Source organism: Corvus kubaryi, unplaced genomic scaffold (assembly GCF_017639235.1).
Source record: "Corvus kubaryi isolate FWS band 111438036 unplaced genomic scaffold, C.kubaryi_AGA036_p1.0 split1-37296, whole genome shotgun sequence".
Lineage (NCBI taxonomy): Eukaryota > Metazoa > Chordata > Aves > Passeriformes > Corvidae > Corvus > Corvus kubaryi.
In genome coordinates this window covers 4,044,911-4,070,044 of record NW_024582075.1, presented here as the reverse complement: position 1 = coordinate 4,070,044, position 25,134 = coordinate 4,044,911, and the positions used below count along the sequence as shown (strand labels likewise).

The following is a 25,134-nucleotide window of genomic DNA, read 5'->3' as shown; positions in this document are numbered from 1 at the left end:
AAAGTCTGGAGATGAAGTAACATCTGTATGATGGTCTACTTTGGTGGACCACGTGTTCTTAAATCCCAGCCTTGCTCTTTTAAACTATTAAGTCTGTCATAAATATTTGATGACGAACAAGCTTATAAAAAGAAAATGCAAAATATGAATAGAGGGAGAGCAAGTGTGTGATTTAATTTTTAATTATTACCAGCATCTAAAGTCCATCTTCTGTAACAGGCAGAAAGTAACAAATTTCTTCCTCACTGTAACCTGATCTAAATGATGAACATTGCATTTATTTGTATTTTTTAAAGGAAAAGGATAAATCATCATAGAAACAACAGAACCAGGAAACAAGGTAGAACAGTCTGGTTTTATTACCATATGTAATCAAGAGCTTTTATTTCCCATCTCTCCTCCTTTTTCTTTTTCTTTCCTGCCTTTTTTTTTTTTCTTTTACAACCGGCATTAAGTTGTGAATCATATGTTAGGGGGATGTGGAAATGAAGGGAAACTGGTGACATCACAATACTTTACAACTTTACAACAAATGAGAGTCTGAATTTGTTGCATCTACCAGTGTATAGCAAGGGTGGAAAGCAAAGGCACACATAGGTTCATGAACCCCTCAAAACAGAGGGTGGAAGGGAACTGGGGTTGGGAAAGGATGAAAACAGAAGACCCACCGAATACAAAATGAACATTTCGAGGTCAACCCAGTAACTGTGCTGTATGTTGTGAAGGCAGGTCGCTGCACAAGCTGTTGCCATGATTATCCATCTCTATATTTTGGGAGAACGCTTTGAGGGATAATATCAAGGGAACCCTGCTTCAGGGGCTTGGAGCTTGGTAAAAACATTGTTAGTTGGTTCTTTTTAAAAAAAAAATCTTGCTACCTACTGTTTTCAAAGGGTTTTCAGTTTGTTTTTATTAAAACAACAACATTGCTTTGGATACAGATCTATCTACTCCAGTCTGCATAGTTCACTACGGGTGAACAAAACTGTTTCATAAAAGAAGCCATGATGAAATGAAAGAACATGCAAGCACCCTTGTTACACACTTTGGTGTAGACCATCCAGACTTTATATATACCATCTATAAGCTAGTGGACTTAAAGTCTGTCTTTTCAATCATTCAGAAACAGAACCAAAACCCTGAAAAACAAATGGAAGTATAAAATTTTAAAAAACAAATTGAAACAGAAACAACCACCTTACTCAAACATACTGTTCAGTAGATATATATATATATATATATAAAAAGCTTAGAAGCGATCCCCATCATTTTTCTACAGTATGTTGACACAGTTATTGTAACAGATTAAAAACACAGCTACGTTTTTGCATAAACTGAAAGACTGGAAAGGAACTTACACGCCTGCGCACACACACACGCACAAACCTGTGCGTGCGCACACTCCCACGCTAGCTACATGCACAGTCACACCAAAGAAACAAAAGAAAAAAACCCCACGTTTTTCCCCAAAGAAGTATATGCAGCATCCTTCTGGAGCAGCAGGTAGCTACAGCAGGAGCCTGCCTGCCTGTCCTAGCTCCATGTGCCCTGCATGCTGCAGGATGTGCGGCTGGGCTTTCTGCAGGGCTTGGCCCCTCTCACCAGTGCTGTCCCCTGCCAGGGGACATACCAGCTCCATGGACAAGGGTGTTAGTCATTTTCCTGCTGCCAGTGAGAATGATCTCCACGCTGACATGCCGTAAAGGGGGAGCGGGAGGTGGGGGAAGGCAGAACCCCCAGCATGGTGCCTTGGGAGCATCACTGCCTGTGGATGGTTTAGAGAGAGGACTTGGCACAGCTAGAAAGTCAAATTGGAGGGTATGGTGCTAGCCTAATTTCTTTAGGGATGTGGGGTTACGACAATAACCACCACATTCTTCTTTCAATGTCTTTACTCCAGTTTTTGAAGGGGCTTGGAGGAGGAAGGATCAATAAATATTTGCATTACTCAAAGGGGAAAAAGAAAAAGGTTTTACATACTACAGCTCACAAATATACACAACTGAGGGTGTAAGGCACAAATTTACATGTGGAAGAAAACAGGCTATTCACAGATATATTCCCACGAAAAACCCGTGTGATAAGACCATAATTTATGCATGGTAACAGCCGGCATATTAGCTAGTTCACACTGTTTGAGGATTTTGTTTGCCGTCTCACATGCAAGGTGAAATGAGATGGCACATCACAAGCTGGTGCCTTCACAGAAAGTATTAGCTACTGACAAAGCCATGTTGATAGCAATGGTGCACAGATGTGCAGCTTTTAAGTTTCGCTTGCAGTTGCTTTAGAAGTTATGAACTCGCGGTATTTGTTGCTGTCTTAGGTCAGAGGCCCAGCCAGCTAATTAGCTGAGAGACTTAAATAGATATCCCCTTTTTTTTTCAGCTAACCAGGCAGTCCAGGCACAAAGTTCAGAAATCCAGCTCCAACTAATCTAACTCAGTGAATTTCTTGGAAAAATAAAAGAGTTCTAATTACTCCAGTTAATGGGTTTCACGTTAAATAGGTATAACTTTCAAGGTACTTCTCTGAAAAGCTGCTCATGGGATGATAATGCAGGTCAGTTCCTTAGGAAAAACAAAAGTTGAACAATAAATAAGAGGAGTTACTCATGTTAACAGTCACATGTTATTCATTAAAAGAGAAGGGTAGCAGAAACCTATGTTGTAGTTTGCCCAACCTGGCATTTAACTGCTGTGACCAAATGGCTGTAACACTGAAGGGCATCATTTCACAGTACCTGCTAGTAGTAAACTTCTGCCATTGTTAAGTCAGAGTTAGCTTTATCAATTGGTTTTTTTTCTTTTTTTTCTTCCTTCTTTTTTTAAAATTTTTTTTTCTTTTTTTACGTTTGTGTGTTTTTTACATTTGTTTTGCTTTTCAGAGCACTCTTTCCCAGTTCAGGAATGCACTGTGCAGTTGGGGGCAGGGGGTGAAATGTCACAGTCATTTTCACCTGTGTGCTTTTGGCTCAATGTTTGTGATGGAGGATTAGTCTTTTGAGCAAAGAACTGGCAGGTTGTAGGGGTGAATCCTGCAATTACAAACCTTCAACCATGGGTCATATGGCTCGGGTTTAAAAAAATATTCCACTTTTCCCAGAGAGCAGAAATCCAACACATCTTCAGCTTGCAACAACTATCTTCTCAGAGGAGCGAGTGATAACAGTTGCAGAACACTGGCTTCCAAGGGCAACTTCTGTGTAATTGCCATCCTCCTCCCGCTCCCCCTCCCCCCTCTGATTATGTACATGCATCGTTGGGCTTCATGGATGTGGAAAGCGGAGCAAAGGAAGGTTTGGGAGGTACGTCTGGCTTTAGCGAGGGCGTGCGTTTCAAGCCTGACCTCGTCAGTGAGTTGTAGGCAGTGAGACTTGGCTGCCGGGATACAGTCACAGCCTGTGCCTGAGCAGCATGGACCTGTATGGAGTCCACTCGCTGCGGGGCCGGCGGTGGGTTGTCACCCCGGCTGAAGCTCTGATTGCGGGAGAGGTGGGATGAGTTGGAGGAGTTAGTGTTGTTTCTTTTGAGGGTTGATGCCTGATGACTTCTCGTGAGGGAGTTTGTGGGGTAGCTTCTCTTGTAGTCCACGTTGTAAGCAGAAGAGTGCATCTCCAGCCGCTTGCTCAGGCCGCTCTGTGACAGCGAGGCACCCGGGGGCCCCAGGGATGCCTCCCGCTGGGGGACTTTCGGTGGCATGCTGTCAAGATTTTCCACCAGGTTAACTCCGTGGCTGGGGCTTTTGCTGCTGAGGTGGTCCTTGATAGTTTTGTACTCAAGGGTGGCATTCTGGTCCTCCACAGACATCTGAGCCCCATCGCTCATTTTTGGCTGGTCAACATACTCATGCTGGTAACCTTGCTGGGCTATGGGCAGGACCACAACACTGGGGATGTGGCTGGGAGAAGCCCTGAGCGGCAGGTCAGTTGGGATCACTGGTGATGCCATTGAGGGGATATCTTTTGTGCAGGCATTGATGAGGTTCTGGTTTCTCTCCCATTCCCTACTGCCTCGGCTGGGCTTTCTCTTCTGTTGCAGGGTTGGGGTGGACTCAGGGGTTGGCAGGGCAGCCAGGTCCAGATGGTGCTGGTCAGCTTTGATTAGCATCTTGGCAGTGCTGCCTGGGGTAGTCAGCTTGCCATTGTGCATCAGAGGTGTGAGGATAGCTTCAGGCTTTGGCTCCTTGGACTGAGCATCCCCAAAGAGGCCACTGAGCTTGGAAACACTGCTCATGGAGCCACGGCGGGAGTGGGTCAGCTCCTTCTCCTTCCTCTGCACAGCAGCCATGTCTCTGCGGCGGTGGTCGCAGATGCAGTACACTATGATTCCCGAAAAGACGGCCCCCATGACAAAAGCAAGAATAACAGCAATGGCCAACAGGGTGACTGGCACCAGCTGATCATGACCTTTCAGGTAACTCTCGCGAATCACTCCTGCAATAGACAGCATACAGTGGTTAAACAAACTAAGGACGAATGAGGAGCGGGGAGGTGGGGGAGGCTACTTATCATTAACTACTTTATTCAAAGGCATGCCCCTGGGAGGTTGGTTTGTGTTTTGCAGGGTGATTTTGTTTCTCAGCTTGCTGATAAAATTTGGAGACATACTGTACCTGCCAGCTACATCTTCCATGTGCAGCCTTCAGCTTTCAGTACAGCTTTCAGATCTGGAGCTGAAGACTACAAAGTTCAGGAAGGGAAAGGGAATTCACTTGCAGGACAAATACAATTGGTTTGAAATCCTGGCCCTGGGCAATTCACACTGACTTCAGCAGATCAGAGCTATTAGCTCTCCTCCTCTGACATATTGCTCATTGCTGACCTTCCTCTTTCTGATCTCACCTAGGCTAATACCATCTTATTTTTGTAAGTAATCATCTTATTTATGGTAAGTAATTCTCATTGAAAAGCCTTTAAAGGGAGGAGAGGAGATAGAACCTCAGCGAATACCAGAGAAATGTATTCCACATTGTTTAAGGCTTCTTTCTCTCTCTTCATTCTGTTTTCTCTGTCATGTGTTTTATAAGTCAGTGTCACATGCCTGAGCTTCAGGAGGATGCTTGAGTAACTACGAAAGATAGAGCAGAGTGTTGAAATTTATTGAGCCTGCTAGATGACTGTCCTTGCTATTTTAATTTTAAAAGCTCTCTCTTTTCTGAACACATGAATAGGTTGACCTCTGTGCTGAAGCCTATGCTTTCTTTTCTAAAACACCTGACTGAGTGCCTTATCCTATAGTTCTGTGCTGTGGTCAGAGGTCACTGTCAAATCCCACTTGGCCATCCAAGCACCACTGTCTGAGGAAGTGTCTTTGGCAGAGTGCACCTCCTCCATCTGAAGTCCCTAATGCAGCATTAATGAATACTCTGAATTTCTGAAGAAAGTCAGTTTTTTTCTGTTATAGGCACCAGGCCAGCAGCACTAATGAAACACAAGCAAAAAGCCTGTAGTATGTTTTTTTTCATTTCTGGTTTTGTTCTTACTGCTTACAAGGAGCAGCCACAGTTTGACAAGGAACTAAAGGAACATCTCTCCCATCTCTTCTTCCAGAGAGGGCCCGAGTGCCAGGGGATTAAAAGCTCCACAGGGGATTAAAAGCTCAAAGGAAATGTAATACTTGTCCTTATTACAGAAGAGACAGCAAGGCAGAAAATACAACTCCAAGGCTCTCACAAGACTTTATGAAGACACAAAACTTTCACATTGTAAATCAACTTCTAAAATAAGGTCTTTTCATGTGTTTTGTACAGAAGGTATTTACAATGCAGAATTAGAACCAAAATACCTCTCACCAAACTATCTTAAAAGAATACTTAAAAGTTGCCACTATCTCACAGAAGCCTTTGTTAAGTATTCTGGATAGATATAGTATTGTTCACATTTTTCTGTTCCAAGTTAACTGCAGCATTTAGGTGGAAAAGGGATATTTGTTTACAAGAGATGAACTTCATATATAAAAGCAAAACAGCTCCTGAAATCATAAGCACCTGCATGTGACATCACAGCTGGGTGCCACAGAAATTATTGTGCTACGACAACACAAAGGATTATGATTTCGCAAGGAGAATAAATAGCAAGAGCAGATGATCACTTAAGAAAATAAGAATCCGGCATTCATATAAATATCCTAATAGTAAAATGAAAAGGCAGGAAAGTAAAACTCAGAAAACAACAAAATTAGAAACAATCTTCAAATTAAGTGTTTCTAAGAGAACCCTTTTTTAAAGCCCAGCAGCTCTTCAAAGGCAGATTCTACTACTCTTTGTCATCAGCACTTAACAAGCAGCAGTAAAACCTAGCTCTGTAATTTAAATCCACGTACAAAATTGCTATATGTAGAAGCACAGTCTAGTGGTTACAGCACAGTCAGCAGGAACTATATTTCACTGCAAACGTGTTGGTCTCCTGTGGTCCTTCACCTGCTGATATTCACATGCTAGACTCTGCAGCATTTTGAGGCCAAATTTACTTAAACTTGTAAAACTGTTTGCAGTGATTAACTGGAGAATCAGATACAGAGTCTTAAATGGATGGGAAGAATGGTCACGAAGTTAAGAAAGGCTTTGCCTTAAAAATCTGATTTAATAGATTTCTATGCAGAGACTTCTCAGGCATGTCCCTTTGAGCACTTGTCCAATGTGTCTCGCATGGAAAAAACTCAAAATCCCTGCTCAGTGCCTACCTAAGGGTGTAAGTACCTACAGTCAAAGCCAGCATGGGTCCGTGAAAGGAAAGTCATATCTTACTATCATATCTTACTTTCTTCACTGAAAGGGTGGTCAGTCATTCAAACAAGCTCCTATGGAAGTGGTGGAATGATCATCCCAGAAAGTGTTCAAAAAGCATGTTAATGTGCCACTTGGGAACATGGTTTAGAAGAGATCATGGTGGTGCTAGGTTAAAGGTTGAACTTGATCTCAGAGGTCTTTTCCAACCTAAATTGTTCTATCATACTATGATTCTAACATTCTTTTATATATAGGCTGGCAGCAAGATGCTGGAGTGCAGCCCTGTGGGAAGGGAAATGGCATTTTTGGTTTATGGTAAGCTCAATATGACTCAACTATGTGCCCTGGTGGAAGAAAGGGCCAACCATATACAAATATTGGAATGTGCCCAGAGGAGTACAACAGAACTGGGGAAAAGACTACAGGGCATCAGTGATGAGGAATGGCTGAAAATACATATTTTTTTCAGCTTAGAGGAGACCTCATTGCTATCTAAAACTTCCTCATGATGAGGAGTGGAGGGGAAAGTGCTGCTCCCTCTCTCAGGTATCTGGTGATAGGATGAAAGGGAATACCTCAAAACTCATGTCCATGCCTGACATTTCCTACTGGCTGAGGGAAACTTCAAGTTCTGCACTCTCAGTCTTTTGCTTTAGGCTAAGTCCTACTCTGTCAGTGATAGCCTTCAGCACAAAACTGCATCACTGCATACAAAAGCAATGTGAAATCTTCAGTTTTAGGTTATCAATAAGTATCAAAACATTAGCACTCACATTACAAAATTGCTACACAGTCCAGACTGAGTGACCCTTTGTGCTCATGAAAGGGGTAGTTGAAATGAAGTGCACACTGCAGGTGTTTTATACACAGAAATTTATGACTGTCTTAAAACAGCCTGATTCCAGCTATTTCCCCTTGAACTCAAACCTTCCTGATGTTTATTACGTTTTCTACACTAAAAGATATTTAACATTAGTGGCTTTGCTCTAGGCAGGCAGATCTTCTCTGGACACAGTGTCAGGTTAATATATAGTTTATTTTTTATCAGGGATCGCTTCCATGTGTCATTAGTTATGCAAGCAATCCCACTAACTTAAATGTAAATAAAATAAAATAGGCAAGATTTGACCCTGCATCAATGTCTGTGGAATAGGTAAAACCAAGCAATAAAAAAGTAGGAGAAATGCTCAGCATCCTACTGTCATGACCACAGGGTGGGTGGGGGTGGTCTGGAATTTAATATGATATAGGCTGATAATGGTGGTTGTTGTCTATCAACATATTCAAACCTTAACATCAGCAGTAACCGCCTGCACAGTCTGGGATGAGTAAGGAAGTGTGTGATCCCAGTCATGTCAAGTTTGAGGGGAACTGTTCATGACACCTTACAGACTTCATTGTGTGTGCTTTTACTTATCCTGCAATTCTTAAAGAACCGCACAGTCCACATGGCAAGTCCAGCATCCTTCATTTGCACTCATTATTCAAGGAATTAAAATGAATGGAGAAAATAATCAGAAAAATCTAGGGTCTACGTTTTTGAAAGACAAGTAAAGTATTTGGACTCCCAGCTTTGAGGAAATACTTGCTATTAAAAAATCTTACAGCTATTTATTATCTGACATAGTTTTAAGACATTATGTACTGGAAAACTGACTGGCCTGGCTTCATAGAACCAGACTGTAAAATATGTCTGATATAAGTATCATCATATTGTACTTATTTAATAATACAGTTATTATTCTAAATTAAATACTTTTAAAGTGTTATGTCTAAACTTTCCTGTTTGCAACATATCATTTACAAAACTGAAAAGACTTTGCTTATTTCATTTTATGTGGTCTGAATCCATACTCCTGACTATTTTCTCTAGTGTATGGAGACCTATCACTTTGGGTAACAACAAACTATTCTTTTGAAAGGGATAGTTTTGACAGAAATACCTATATAAACATTGTACTCCAGAGACGTGTGATGGTAAAAATAAATCAAACCCAAAAATGTTACAAAGACATAGATGACATCAAATATGTGCACCTCCAAAGATCGTATCTTACATGTCATGTCACTAATGCCACAAATATGCTGACACTGACCTCTCTGAAGTCTTCCATTTAAGTCAAGCTCTCTCCCTTACAAATCACAGCTGAGCTTACAACTTCAGGGTCTTCCTCCCTGTGATGAAGTATTACTTCTGGCTACTAAAAGAGCCAGTCTAGTCACCTGGTATTCTCCCTTTTCCATGGCTATTCCGATTCCCATAGACAACCTGATCCTTCCACCTCCATTAACTTTCTGTAATTTCATCCCACATCCTTTTGTCTGCATCTCCTAACATTGCCATTCATTTTCTCAGTCAGTATACCCTGTGCTGTAGCAGTCTGGAACACGCAAGCAAAATCACCTCTTCTTACTCATCTAATGAAAGAGAAGACCTGATATGGTATTGTGTTATTCTGCTATGCATAATTAATTCCTTCTTCCAGCAGAGCTTCTAGGTAAGGTACACAGTTTGGGCTGGCTGGTTGGTAAAGAAGACATTTAGAAGAATGTTTTCAGACCTCCAAAGTGATTCAATTCTGAAATGAGCTAGTGCGTGTACAAATCACAGGTAGAGCATTGATCTAACTAAAGGTAGTTGGGGAATGACCAAGGAGACATTACATTTTATGTCAATAATACTTATTCTTTTGTTAAAGTTCTGGAAGATGTGAAAAGCAGACTTGTGGAGTGTCTCTGGGTAAAAATAATACAGAAAAGACCAGAGGTTATACAAAGATATAGGTCACTTGTATGCTAGATTATCATAAGCAAGAAGGTGAGCCTCCTTCTTTTCACCAATTAACAAAAGTATTCAGGCTTTTGGACAGTACATATGCTAAAAAAAACAAGTTAAAAAGCAAGATGTGCAGAGTGCTGAAAAGAGTACTGTATGAAGATGCTGATGAAGCTATTCTGGAGATGCTCTGCTCCTTCTAATTCTAATAGGAAAGAAGTTCCAAGGGCAGAAATGTAATTACGATGAAATAATCACAAAGGAATAGAGTTCATAATTCTAAGGAATACATGGCATGTGCATAACTTGTGCATAATAAGAATAATGAATATCAACATAAAAAACTTCATTAAAGGAGGATAGATAAGGGAAGACATGGAGAATGAATTATTTACTCCTTTTCCTGCTGCAATTTTCAACAAAAATTCCCACTCTGATCTGCGATCAGAAATGTGACAAAGTTAGGGAGTAAGTGTTGACCATGATAGAGAAAAGAAGTAAACCTATTTAAATAATACACATTTTTGAATTGTCTTAAGAAATTTGTCCCAAACTGCTTAACTAGCCAAAGCAATTTCTAGACACAGTAAGGTATCTTGGACAACACTGGAGGAAGTACAAGCATAAAGAGCCCTGGAAAAGGACAAGTATATTACATGCCTTTGTGAATAGCCAAAGGGTGGACCCAACCAAACACAGACCTGCCAGCACAATCTTTAGAATGGAGATGACACTAGTACAAGTAATAAAACAATCAATTTCAAAGTAATTAAGAAGGAAAAAAAAAGGAAAGCAATTTTTCCAATAGTAAATTCCATTAAAAAAGACAAATTTCCTTGCTTGGCAGGATAAATGGCTTACTTTTTGTGGGGAAGGAGTAAGTATGATAGCCTTTGACTTCTCTAAAGTCTTTGACTTATCTTCTTAGAAGTAAATGAAAGCGAGCTACAACCTGCTAAAAAGCTGCAGTTGCACAGTGCTGACCCAAGGTTTCCCTGGAAAGAGATCTGAAGTAAGGTGTCTGTCTCAGGAGAACAGCAATTAACAGAAATCTGCAGAAAGGACACCTCCACTCCAGAGGCCCAGCAAAAGCTGTGTCCTTTTAGCACGTGCAGCATAAAAAGAAACATCTCATGATGAAGGCACATTTCCTTGTCTCACCTGCGATCCGTGTGTGACAGGAATGGCAGAATATCAAGAAAAGCCCCACAATCACAATCCTTTCAGTTCTGGCGTATGTTTTGCAGTGAGTACAAACTGAAATTCCAGCTTGTAACCCTCACAACTGGTCGATGAATGAAAACAAACAGCAAATGACTTCCAAGTTTGAATAGCTTGATGGGAAGCTGTTTTAGTGATACAAGAGTTTGGATGCTACCTTCTTCCACAACTAGGCTGAAGTTGGTGAGGATAACTCAAAGGACAGACAGCCATATCTGGTCTGCCACTGCAAGTTCCGGTGTGTGAATAACAGCTACCTGTCCTGAAAAGTAACACCTTTCAGTCTGAGCACTGCAGTTTGCTGTAGTGTGGAGACAAAGAAATGATTTATGGCTGGGAGCAGTGTACCCTGAGCAATGAGAAGACCACATGCCACGTGCACCACGATCACTTTGTGATCAGATCTGCAGGGAGCTGTCACTGTCTGTCTTTCCAAAGTTGCCTGTAACAGTTGGTAAAGTAATAACCCAAAATGGTGATACACATGAAACTTGAAACATTGAAGTGGGAAATGAAGAATGATGTTTTGGGAGGGAAATGAGGGAATAACTATCAGGAAATAAGGTAATATTTATCTCCTGACCACATATTAAGAGCAGTTGAGGAGTGAGTGCCATTGCTGTGTTAAATGTCACCTCTCTAAATGGGAATGAGCCCACTTCCATCTCCAACAGCTACAAAATCACTTGAGACTTTCCACAGAACAAGTCATTGTTACAGAAAGGCACAATGATTTCTTTACTATTGTTATTTAAGGGAAAACTCAGCAGTTAATTTCATTCTTCAGTACAAGCTTCTCTGTCAGATGTACATCTCCCTCTCCTTAGGCTTGCAAGAAACACTGGTAAAAAAACTCATTATGAATGGAGGTTTTTATGGGCTTCAGAATACCTTTTAAAAATACCACTGAATAGGTTTTCAACTTGTGTCTCTAGTTGTTAGAAATGTGTTTACAGGTTGTCTCATGCTGCTAGAAGACTATTTCGGACTGGTAAATCCCTGCAGGTATTAACAAGCTTTCTTCCCCTTTTTTAACTAGCAATAATAGTTTTTAAAAAATCAAAAAAAACAAAAACAAAAACAAAAAACAAACAAAAAACCAAACAAAAAAAACCCCAGACAAATTTAGACTGAACTCTGAGATTTCAGTGACAAAAAAATAGAGGAATGACCGAAGTCTACCCTGCACTTCTGAGATCTTATCTCATGTTTTCCCAAAGGAATAATTTCAAGATTTGACATAAACCAACCACACTATTATCCCAATGATTTGGTGTTTAAAATAATTGCTTTGTTATAAACAGTAGCAAGGCTTTTTCTTCATCTTTGTCCTGGCTGCAAGGACTCATTGTGCTGACTCAGTGCAATACTACCCAGTACCCATTTTTCTGGACTCTTGGTGTCACCAGCTAGAAAAAACCCAGCTCAAACATTCATAGTTAAAGCTGCTGGAAAATGCTTTTCCCCTGCCTTCCCTCTCAGTAAAACTATATTGTTGACTTGTAAAGGTCTGCAACTCTTAAGTTTTGCATGACTGTGTTGAGAACAGCAATCCATCTCCTCTCTTATGCCACTCTAGGGCTCTGAAAGTCAGTTGCCTGAGCTAGTAGTCTGAGGTATCCAGCAAAGAAAAAGTGGGTGCATGCAGTTGGAGAGAGAATGAATTTGTTAAAGAAAAAACCTTCAGCTACAAGAAACCTGGGGATCATTGGAAGTGTGAAGAGAAATCATACTTCAGAACTATGAAAACAAAATCAGTATATATAATGTAACTGAAGTAACATGCAACAAAGCCCTGGAAAAGATCTAAGCAATCTGATCAGCTATAGTGGCCTCTGTTAGGGTTTTCTGGCCCCTTATCAGACCTATTTCAGAAACAATCCCTCCAAGACAGGTTTATCAGCTGATCTTTAACAGTGGTTTAATTTCTCCTTTCAGCTGGTTCATCGTTGTATCATTTCTCTCCACTTTCCACGAATGACTGCCAACATGACTCTCTATAGAAAAAAAGATGGTTTTCAAAAAGAAGGGAGATCAACATGTCCATATGAGATAACTTGTGACTCTTGCAGCAACATTTTCAGAACGGATTTCAATTATCTGTTTATAGTTCGATTATGACCCTGCAATCCAATTTTTCTGCATGCCACAGTGGCCATACAAAACTCACATCATGGCCTTTTGAATTCACACTTGTGAATTTTGAAACAAGAGATTATTATAGATGGAGATTACAAAATCTGAACCAGAAAATTCATGCTCAGATAACTTCCACCCACACTGGAGTGAAGGGGAGGCAAGACCTGAAAAAGACTGGAATAGCCAGCTCTTAAACCTTTTTAAAGTGTGTTACTTCTGACTTGTAAATGAACCAGTTTATTAAGTTTGCAGGTATGGGAGAAGGTTTGTTTGACACAACCTCCTGCATATGTAATATAACAAAGGTCATTACAGTCCTGAAGCCAGCCCAATTTTGTTTGTCCCAGAGGCTAAGCTCAGGGCCAGCTCTTTCAGTAGAAAGCATTTGACAACCTTTCTCCCACTGGCAGGTGGTACACAGTGGCTGATCATTTTGAACTTTCCTGATTTCAGTACTTTCCTTCACCTCTCACCCTTTCCCACTGAGTGATGATAATTTTAGATGCCTTTGCACGATGGAGAGTAAGCAGACACATCAGGTCGTTTAAAAAAAAAAAATCACAGCGTTCACAGTAGTTAAAAACAAGATGTATAAAATCCAAATGTCAAGGAAAATTAATTCTTTTGTAGCTTGTCTTGGCAGAGACAAACTTTATGCTGCTTTGCATCTTAAAACACAAATTTCCTTTAAAGTCTGCAGCATTTCCTCTAATGACGTAAGAAACCTCAGTGCACATTCTGGGACCTTTCTACTATGCCTGGGATAAGCTTAAACACATACAGCTGCTCTTTATTAGCTTACTTCAGGGGATCTTTCACAGCTGGGTTAAAATAGATTTACATATGTTTGGCTGCATATGCATGATTTCAGGGCTCCAGAGAAGTTGTTGTAGCCTGCAAAGTGAATCTCTAATCTTCACAGTTCCCATTTCACTGCATGGAGCTCCTCTGATGGCACAGAACAAGTGTGTGTTTCTTTTTTTTCCGTTTTTTTTTCCTTTTCCTGATGCAGGCATTATGTATTCTGAGCAGCCCAGTGCCTTTCTGGAAGCAGTTTTTATGAACAGTGTCAAGGAAAAAGAAGCTGTCGCTGAGAAATTCTGTGGCTTTTCCTCTCCTTTTATACAGCCTGTTTTGAACTATGGCCTTTCTGCACAACAGGAAAAAGTAAAGCTTGCAGAATGTCAACATAGGCAGCTCTGCTTAGCAGGCTGAAGCTCAAAGCAGCCTTATGGTAGAATTTGGGTTAAATTTCAAATACCGCATATAATCTAAAAGCAAAAATTGTTTCCTCATCAGCTCTGATCTTCTTTAAAGACACAAAAATGTAAATGCTAATTTTGAGCTAGTGGTGCAAATGAACACATCACAGCTGAACAAACAAAAGAGTAATCTATTAAACATTTAAAGACAAATAGTAAGACAGTACCCTATATTTCCTATTCCCTGAGGCCCCTGGAAATCATAACTAAATCGTTGAACAACTATGCGACCAAGCCAACAGTGTTTATTCATGCACATAGACTGTGTTTCTTAGGGACAGTCCTTCTGCCCACAGCTGGGCTGCTGGAGCATGTCAGGAACGTGGCTGGATCCCTTGTTAGCTCTGCCTTTGTACAGAGGGAGGACGAAACCTCTTGTGTCATTAAAATGCCATCATTGTATATTGCATGACAGAAAGCAAACACTGTGGATTAACTCTTCATTTCTCCTCCACTCATGAATACAGCAGGTGTAGTCAAAAGGCCTAGACTTCAGAAGTAAACCATGCCCCTGCCAGGGATACTGAGAAGACTGCTTCTTCCAGGAAGACTTGCAGGTGTTGTAGGCAAAAAATAGATTATACATGTCACTAGGTTTACCATTTCCCTTTGTACTTGCAGTCCCATTGCCTCATCTGCCTTTGAATACATTAAGTGACTGAGGAATTGTGATGAGTTTGAAACACTGGCTGTAACAGTTAGCAACACTAATTTTACTGTTAGTTCTTCTTCGATATCTTACTACTCTTCAAGTATAAATATCAGAACCCTTCTTTCCTCTGTTACATTAATTCAAATCCATAGTATGTCCAGTAAAGCAAGCATAGTTACTCCAGCCACATCCTGACGTAAAAGATAGCATTTCCCTGATGGACTTCACGTCTGGATGCTGCTATGATCTCACTTAATTTTCTTAATTTACCTAATTTTCTTAATTTCCAGTGGTACCTTCTTTCATGCATTTTTCTGTCTTATTTATAGTTCTCTGCTTTTTTGTAAACCTAATTATTTTTACCACCTCCCTACCTTGCAGATGCTGTGTGTACATTAATACTTTAATGCCATAATCTCATTGATGTTTCCTGCGTACATTTTTTAACATGCTCAGTAATTACTATGGCCAGTCTGCTTCCCTGAATGAGGTGAAAGTGCAGCTTTATCTCAGAGGACATACTTCGGCAAGCAGATGCCTGCCCCAGCTCCATTAAAGCTGTCCTGAGTCCAGCAGTAATCTAACTATGGTAGTGTGGGTAAACAAGTGTCCTCTCCAACCTACATTCAAATCCCATACAGACACCCTCTCAATTGTCCAGCAGCAGGCCAGGCAGACATACCTGTCTGCTTTACCAAACATCTCACAAACAGCAGTGTTGCTGCAAATAACAACTTCCCCGGCCTTCCAATCAGTTCTGGTACTGGGTCAAATTTAACTTTACTAGAGTAATTTGTCCAGTTTCTGCTCATGCTCTTACGTCAACCCAGCATTCTCCAGTGCTGCAGGAAAACCAGGGAGCTTACACAGCTAGTTAGTCAACATGAAGGTAGCTCCTGTAACAAGGAACATGACTGGCTTTTTCACATTTGTAGACTAGCTCTCAAGACATGTTTACTGATCTACAGATACACAGACTTCCACATAAGAGGTTAAAACCTCATTTCTCTTCCTAGCATTGGAACCCTATCAATTTTTATCATGATCTCTTTTCACTTGGTGACATATAGTTATTCTCCTCTTTTCTAAACACAGTGTAGGTGAGATCAAAACTTTCAGGGAAGCACAGCTGATGTTACCAAGTGGTCTTGCCATGAGCAAGTAGAGATAAACTCTATTGTCTTTCCAGGTCTTGATGCTGGGTATATGAAAGTAGCTGCTGATTTGATATTAGTAATTTAGTTCAATGAGTGTGAACTTCACACTGAGATACGAGAAAAACCCTGCGTACACGAAATTAATTGGTCTTACTGGATGAGTACCTCAGGACGTTGCCTGTTGCTGGTCATATTTAGCCAAAAAACATATAAAGTGCTGCAGAACTGTAAGATTTCTTTAACTGAATAGAGACCCCTGTTTTGCGGAAATAAAGCTGAATGCTGTCTGTAAAAAAAGAGCAGTGCTCTGTATGTTCCTTGTTATGAGCCATGATTGCACAAATCTCTGGGCAGGCTGTGGTGAATGCAGGGGGTTCAGTGTGGACAGCAGGCAGATGAATGGACAGAGGGCACTCCTGCACCGTGCCCTCCTTTGAGAGGCTCATTCAGCAGTGACTACACATGGAGAATTGCTGAACTGTTTGATGGGAGCTATAAGCTGGTAGCAGGAATTAAATTTCTCTAGCGACCATAGGCTCAATGTCACTACTGATGGCCTTTTCTGCACCACTTGGTAAGGTCACGTCCTTAAAAAGTGGGCATCCTTAAAAACCAGCAGTACTCAGTGTCCACCCAACATTGTGGCTGCTGTCGCACTCATCCTGCTTGCTTCCAAACAGGAACTCAGTATTGATTTAAGAATAAAAATACACCTATTTAAAGAATAAGAAAACACCTAGAATATATGCGCTTCTCGAAAGACTTTTGGAATTATTTCAAATGAAGGCTTTGGTCAGATGTTTCTTCACAAGCCTAAATTGTCTGTCTGTGCTGGTACTGTTTGCGTTCAGCAACTGCAGATCTTTCAGGCTCTCCAAAAATACCCCTCTGTCTCTTTCTACAAGAACATGATAGTGGATAGCAGTAGCTTTGTAGGGCTTAAAAAATGTGCCTGCTTTCCCCCTAACCTCCTTTTTTTATGTAACAGCTACTCTTTTATTTTCTACCACAATTGTGGGTAAGATGGGATGGAACATGAACAAGATGGCATATTATTGACAGCATCCAGCTGGTGTTATTTTCCAATTAAAAAATCCTTGATGGGCATATGAAGAACTGTCTAAGTTATGCCCAATTGTGACAATGCTATCAAGCTGCACCTTCAGCTAAGATTTTATTTCACAGAAGATAAGCAATCTTTGGTTGCTGGTAGAAGAACAACAGTTTAATATCCTGGCTAACATAAAGTTGGTGATGAATGTGCTGTTAGCCATTTCCAAATGTTTGCTGTACTGTATAGCTGTGCCAGAAATGCTTCTTAATGCTTCCTGAGAAACTACTCTATAAACTGCCCTAAGCCCTTCTAATGCCATTGGAACTGTTAAAATATGCTTCAGCAGGGACCCTGACTTACTTTGCTCTGCTGAAGCAGGGAGAGCTGTTAGACTATCAGCTGGTGGTTTAAGAACACCAATGCTCAGTGTACACGGAATTGTTTGTGTATTTAGTTGCCTAACTGTGACAAGTCTCTTCTGGGCATGAGGGACTGAGATTTTAAAAAAAACCTTACAGCTTTGCCAACAAAACTCTTTTTTTTGCTCACAGGGATGTTAGGATGCACATTCTTGATACAATGGTAAATTTGCACTATCTGCTTCAAAACTTCTCAATAGAGTGCCCTTAAGACACTTTTTTGGCAACATGAGAATAACAACATATCTTTTCCCTATCCTCTCTCTCAGCTACTGGCACAATCTTAGTACATGATTAAAGTCTAGCAAAAGTAATAGCAATGGTAACTGGATATTGGAGACTATAGTGCCTCACTAAATGAGTTTGAAGGAACACCTGCCTAAATACCTGACTAAACGAAGGAAATTCAGAGGAACAACTGCTTTCCAGACAAAATGGCATTTGTTATCTGTACTTAATGTTCAATAAAACTGAGATTGCAAAACCTAAATTATGCCTCCCCAGGTTTTTCATTTTTTAATTAACTACATCCTGTTGATCAGTAAGCACCAGCCCATGTTGACACAAAGAATTAAGCGTGCCTTTTTTACAGTCAAAGAAAACTAATAAAAATGGAAAAGTTATTTGGGATGCTTCCTACATAATTAAAGAGATGTTGATAACCATTAACTAGAAGTTAATGTGTATGAGAAAAACGTAGGTGGTGCTTCTTACAGGGCAAGTAATTAAACAGTTGACAGTTTACAGACCATATTAAAAGTGCTCTGAACCAGGACTGTGAATGTTTAGGTCACTGTAAAATTACTACATTACATCTGAGCTATTAATTAATACACTTTTTGAAACTAGGCACATCCTATATGAGAAAAATGAATTATTCAAGTATCTTTAACAGCATATTGACATTTTAATTGTACACTGGCATAAACAACATTAAAAGGTGCTTTAAATGTCTTTCAGCTACTAGGTTTTCTGCTATTAAATCCCTTTGAACGCAAAGCAGTTTCAAAAATGTCTTGTTTAAAGGGCTAGACTGCGCTCTCAATTCAGCATCTTTATATGGCACAACATCTCCTTATAATCAATATAAACATCACAAAAATGAAATTGGGTGTTACTCAACATCCTGTCCACCAACTATGCTTTGCTATTTCTAGATAGAGTAGTGGCTCTGTGGAGCAAGCACACCCTACAGCGAGTTCCCAGCTCTTGATAAATATGTCAGTGCTACAAAGGTCACACAGGAGCACGAGGCAGTCTGTGTTCCTCCACTGAGCTATCCTCTCCGGGTGACAGTGGATGAATGCAGCTGGGGATCTGGTCCCTCACACAATAGCTCTAGTGCCCTGAAACCTGAGCAGCTGCCTTGACAAATTAGACGTGGCCTCTTTTATTGAAAAAGCACATCAGGGTCCTGGGGCAATGACAGCTTTCCCCTCTTTTAGTAAGTCAAGCTCGTACTGCTCATTGCAGCCTGGAAACGGATAGCCTGACTTGAAATCTATGCAGGTGGACAATTACAGGTCAAGGATACCTGCTGTTTCCAGAAGCCACACTTGACATTTGATGATATCTATTTTAAAATTCACCATTCTTTTATTTGTAGGATCTACTAATTTGGGAGCAGAGAAGCTCTGTTTTCATAACCAGGGGTTGCACATCAACACAACCTCTTCTGTTATCAATGATGTAATTTTTTTTTTGGCTACTAAACAGCAAATGGCTCTTGGTTCTAATCTTGCCACTCAACATTTCCAGTTCTGCTAGTTAAATCTGAAATCTGTACTGTTAGTGAAACGTAGAAGCGTTTTGAGTTCTGAAAATGTTAAGTGAGTGCACCAGCGCTGAAGTATAGGCATTTCTTTAAGTGTGGCACAGGCAGTTGGTGTGTGCTGGAATATACCCCACCATTATTTTGATTTCCTCATCCTTCCCTGTCTTTTGCAGTTAAATTTGTTCCTTTCCTTACACTTTCAGATGGCTGCTATAGAAAATCTGTGACGAAATGAGCTGTAGCTTTCTTTATATAAAGTTTGAAATGAAGACTTAGTGACAAAGAAGGCACACTGAATCACTGCCCCGTACTCTATTATAACCCCATGTTTGACTAAAATTGGCTTAAGGATGTGGCCCTGCTCAGGGACTTAGCTCCTGACATCTTTATTGAATGCCTTGTCTCTGCTCTGTCTCTTAACTCTTGTTCTCAGGGAAACTTAGAAAAACATCAGAAAAACAAGTCTGAAGAAAGTCTGTTGTCAGAAACATCCTTCCAGCATTCTTATTTCATGAATTTTATATACGATTTCCATTTTATTAATTAGCATCTACTTTTCTACTGTCACTGTTTGAACTTAAGGATGTTATCTGAGATGATTAGCTGTCTTTAGCCCTGGGAGCAGACAGCTCATACATGCAAGACAGAACAGAAGAAGGATCAATGTCATTTCTCTGGACAAGCCTGGTGTGTTCCCTTAATCCTGACTGCACAGCCCTCCTGGTGCATGTCACAGGATACCAGTGATTCCAGTGTGGTGAGATCATCAATCTTCTGGCATGTTTGTGAGTTATTAGACTGGTCTAGTGACTTAGGTATCTGGCCACTAAAAACTATGCTGGGAAATTTGGTCCCACATAACTACTAACAATGGCTTTCTGGTGTTTATCTGATACAGCGCTGAAACAGTGCTCCACAGTAGGTATGCTGGGATTAGTTTATGAGACATTCAGTTCCTGGACAAGTTGCTCATTAGAGGCATTTTAGGCAAATATAGGGTTGGTTGTTTGTTCTAAAAAAAATATTTTTTTAAAAATTTCAACCAAGCAACCAGTATATAAATAAGGCCTCCCTCTGGAAACAGGGATGTTTACAATAAGCTGAGGCTAATTTACTTAAGAACATTTCAGAAAAAAATCTATAGATTTTTGTTTAGCACAGACTCATCCAACCAACCTCTGTTTTCATCCTAATGGGAAAAGTCGGTACGTTTTAATCTAGATGTGGCTCTATACAAGTTTAAATGGACTATGTCATCTTGTCTACATAAAATCACTTTGTGAACCACTACAGCTCTGAGTAACCACACCTCTCACTCCAAATCTCAGCCACATGCTACAGAATCATAGACAAAATCAGAGCAAATTCTCTACTCCCTTTCTCACAACATTCTTTTACTAGACTATGGGCAGAAGACTTAAAAGTATAGTAAATGAAGGATCTGGTCTGATTCAATCTTAATTGTTTCCTCAGCGCTTGAAACTTAGTGATCTGCAAAGTACTTGTAATTGTTTTATGTTTGTGCATACAATGGTTTGAGATATGGGAATGAATAGCAGTGTTTGCATAGTTTCCCCCAGAAGCACATGCTTTGGGTGAATACATCTCTTCCCAATCCCATCCTTCTCCCACAAGCCTTACACTTGTTTCAGCATCAATCAGTTCCTTCTGACCGTGTCAGGATGATGTCACCGATGAAATACAGAGTATTTGCTTCACCTTGACACCTTGAAAGTCCAAGCCCTTCCACTCAGACCTGCAAATACTGACTCAAAACCTAAGTTTTGACATATTTTGTGCCACTTTAATTCCTCATCTGATTTATTACATAATGCCAACAAGATAATAACATTCCTCTGTTTTCTCTGACATAGAAACTGCTTTGAATCTTTTAGATCCTGGTACATATTAGCATATAAAAATATTTTTTTGTAAAAATATACTCTGCAAATGTACTTCTTGGTGCAAAACTCAGCTCTCCTGTGATGAATATTAATTGTTTAACTTATGCAAAAAAAAAAAAGAAGAAATTTATGCAAAAAAAAAAGTCTGAAGCTTTGTTTTGCCACAGATTTTTTTCCCCACTCATTTCATGTCTACTTGTAAAGTATCTTGTTATATCAGCACTTTACATTCTTTATCATAACTGTACCTGAAGTTTCTTATAATTTTGTCTCACTGCAGCAGAATCTGCCTGAACATTTGCAGACTCTCCAGAGACAAGCATTGTCAGCACTTGGCAAATCTTTCAAGTAGTGATAATCACAGTAAAATTTAGTAACACTGCCACTTGTGTACAATATGAAGTATCTTCTGGAGGCAGGTTTTAAAAGGCACAGCTCTTGGGCTCCCCAAGAGCACAGCCCTCTCCAAATAGAGGAGTTGACTATTGCTAATGATTTACCAGAGAAAGAGCTGCAGTAATTAATAATAATAATACAGATTATACATTCTATAAAATAATAGGTGCTACCAGATACTGTCTCTAAAGCAGCACTCCTGATATCCAAATAAACTAGCAACTCTTAACTCTGTAAACTGTGTTCATCACGTCCCACTTCTAATCAGTTTTTTACATTTGTTACATGGATATCAACAAAAGCCTTGTTAAGGAAAGGAGATACCACCTCACAATCTTTCCCTAATGAGTGCTGAGACAAGTAAGAATACAAGCATTAAAGACTGCTAAGCACTACAATTTTGTCATTCAGTGCCCAGCTCAGCCACTTCCATCCGAATGCTGTGAAGAAGGAGCTGTAGCAGAGCCACAAAATCATAACCTGAATTTTCAACCAATTTATCAAAACTGTGATTAAAAGGCAGGTTCTAGGCAATTAGGGAATAAATGAGAAAACCGAGCTGTTGGCTACATTTGCACTAATGAACCCTGTACTAGAGAAGCATGAGGCATTTCTGAATGGAGGCAGGAAGGACAGAAGGCAGCAGAGAAGGGCAGCAGGGTAGTGAGAGACAGGGCCAGCTACTCTTGAAGAAAATCACTTTGTTTTCTTCATGGAGGCCTGTCGAACAGCCATACATCTCTACTCCCCCCTTTGTTAGTAGGACGACTACAGAGGGACGCAGCACTACGGCACTACTGGGGTGTAGAGGGTAAAGCCTTGGAGTGCTCCACAGCAGGAGCTTCATGACTCCGACTGCGGAGGGAGGAAGACCAAGTACAATGGCAGCAGGGGGGAAGGTTAGACAGCAAGGTTGGGGAAACTGTTTCAACAAAGGTGAGAAACACACAATTAAATTAACACTAAAACACAGCAAGAAAGAAAACAAAACATAAACATACTCTAGAACATGTGCTGTTCTTTTGGCTTTTTTTTTGGTTTGGTTTGATTTAGTTTTCTGGGGAGATGGGAGGAGAATAGGAAAGAGGGTTGTAACTTGCCAAATCAGAGCTTTTTTTTTTTTTTTGCCTGCAATAGAAAGGGCAGATTCCTTAATGGCCAAAATGAAAATGCCAGTGGGATGGCAATGCACAATTCCCACTCTATGGGTTGCACTACACATTTTCATCTTGGCAAGAAATGTGATGTAGCTCAGAAACAACAGTCCCAGAGTATATTTAGCTACTAAAGCTGTGGCACACAAATGTCACATTCCCATGAGTCAACCCTTTTAAAGAACCCCGTCTTCACACCCCACAGATATTCCCCAAGATGCCTGCACTGAATTAAAAGTGAAGCATATGGATGGATGTGACATCATCAAAGCAACCATGCTACAGTAAAGAAAACAGCAAGTGGATTCTATACAATTAGTACAATCAGTAAGGAGCCATTTGTGAGCACAGAAAAAGAAAGAAAACACTGCTCAAAGGAATAGACACAACCAGTGAAGAAAAACACAAAGCACCTTGCAAAACAAGGAGAAAATATTAAAAAAAAATTTTCTTTGTGAATGTGTGAAAGCAAAAGAAATCACAGCAAAAGTGGGAACAAAATCTTGATAAAAGGATTGTAAGTGTAACATTTCTTGATAAAACTTTGTGTAAGAACTCTTTGCTTTGCCCTTTTGAAACAACAAACCAACAGAATTTTGGAGCTAACTGGCTCTGACTGGGCAAGGCAAGGAGTAACAGCACACTAGTAGATGGTAATGGTAAACAACCATGCGGTCACCTCTGCCGCCATTGTTTTGATGTGTGTAGACTGCTTCCAGCTTTGTCAATATTCATAACTAGGCACCAAAGAATGCATGATATTTAAATGACCCTGTCAAGTGCTTATAAGGCTCTTTGGTAACCATCACTCCCTGGGGAGGGAAGTATTGAATGTAAGCCACTTCATCAGCCAGTGAATTGAAGCAAAAATTACTAGAATCCAACAGCCATACATTTATTAATATTTTCACTGCATGCTTTTCTGAAAGCTGCTAGTGGCATACAAGATGCTTTTAAGAGCTAGCTTTCCATCTATTAAGCATTGCTTTTCAGAAGACTTGTGAAGCAGGGACTCACACATAACAAATAAAGTGCCATTAAAATGCATACACATCTCTGCATTCCTCTGGGTACATAAAGGGGCAGATCTTCCCCTTTTGGTGGTTTCTGACACCACTCTCCTGTCTAGAAGCAGCAGAGGAGCTGTGTTCAAGGATCCATCCCTCTATCCCTCCCTTCCTTCCTTCTGTCCGTCCGTCCGTCCATCTCCCCCTTTCAGGGTGGACAAGAGAAAGATACCACTTATTTTCAGAAGTGGGAACACTGGATTTTCTAAGAAATGTCCCCTTGAATGAAGTATTTTGTATAACAGGTGTTACTAACCGATTGGACAGAGAAAGAAAAGATCCTCATTTTTTGGCTGTCAGCATTATCATTGACATTGTTGAGAGGAAAGAAGAGTGCTAGGTAAATCACATGCCATCTTTAGGAGGGCATGCAGGTTTATATGCCTTCCCTCTGCCACGTAAGTGATACCCAGAAACCACTTTTGCTCAATTGCCTTTCTACAACTGAAGAGCAAGGGATGAGGAATTAAAAAATGAAGATGGTATCTCAAACTGAGCTTAAACTGGAATTAGGAGTGTGATGTTTCATCTTCCTTGCTGTCAGTCCCTTGCACCTGAAATGATGGTTTTGAGTCTGAGTACTGCAGCCACCTGCATTTCCTCCTCTGCCAAGGCTCAGCAGCCCACAGGTCTGCAGAGTGCAAAGAGGCTCTGTGCTTAACACACAAGTAAGACTGATCAGGTTCTAGAAATTCACTTTTTTTAGTTTACATTTTGCAGTTATTCTCCCAGAATGTCTACAGGGTTAAGCTCTAAGAAAAACAATTGTTCAAACAGGGGCAGTTTTTCCCTTTTTCTATAGGAAAAGCTAATTAGCTGGGAGGTGGGGGACAAGTTCACATCCTCTGCCTGTGGGAATTTAAATCTTCATATTCAATTTCCTGCCAATAAGCCTAAAAGCCAAGGATACTAGATTAATGCTTTCCATGGTATCTCAAGAAATTTTACTGTATCTTGTGCCTAATTTGACTGACCTCCTCAGCTGGAAAAGTGCTTCAGGCTTTGTCTCTGCTGGGCCAGCCAGGTGACGCCCATTGCCTTTATGGTTAGGAACTGTGAGGGCTCTTTGAGGTCAGTCCTGGGGAGTTCCATGAGAAACCCTGGATACCCCTGGACTGTGGGAGGCATTGTGTATCTGGGGCTGTCATGAATAACAGGCACTGAGGTCACAGTCTGGGTCCAGACCACCAGCAGCTGTCGTGCAGCTCTGCTGAAGACTGTTCTGTGATGTTAATGTGCTCATCACACCCCTTGCTGAAAGCCTCCACAGCTAATGCAGAGAATTCAAGATTCAGTGGGTCAGATGGGGGGGAAGGAATATGATTTAGTAACCTACTAGTTTGGGCAGACAATGGAAAGCATCAGGTCTCGCATGCCAGTAGCTTTTCTAGGAACAGCTGATGCTTTTGTCTAATGAGTTTTTCATATAA

At 40.5% G+C, this 25,134-nt stretch overlaps 1 protein-coding gene across 6 annotated transcripts in view; it reads right to left on the bottom strand.

Annotated features, from left to right (window-relative positions):
* Positions 1–336: 336 nt before the first annotated feature.
* Positions 337–25,134, bottom strand: part of SEMA6A (semaphorin 6A) — a 118,999-nt gene continuing 94,201 nt past the window's right edge. For all 6 annotated transcript variants that reach the window (XM_042013226.1, XM_042013229.1, XM_042013230.1 and 3 more), the window contains one exon: positions 337–4,435. In XM_042013226.1, coding sequence (XP_041869160.1) covers positions 3,246–4,435 — 1,190 coding nt within the window. In that variant the 3' untranslated portion in view covers positions 337–3,245. The remainder of the gene's footprint in view (positions 4,436–25,134) is intronic.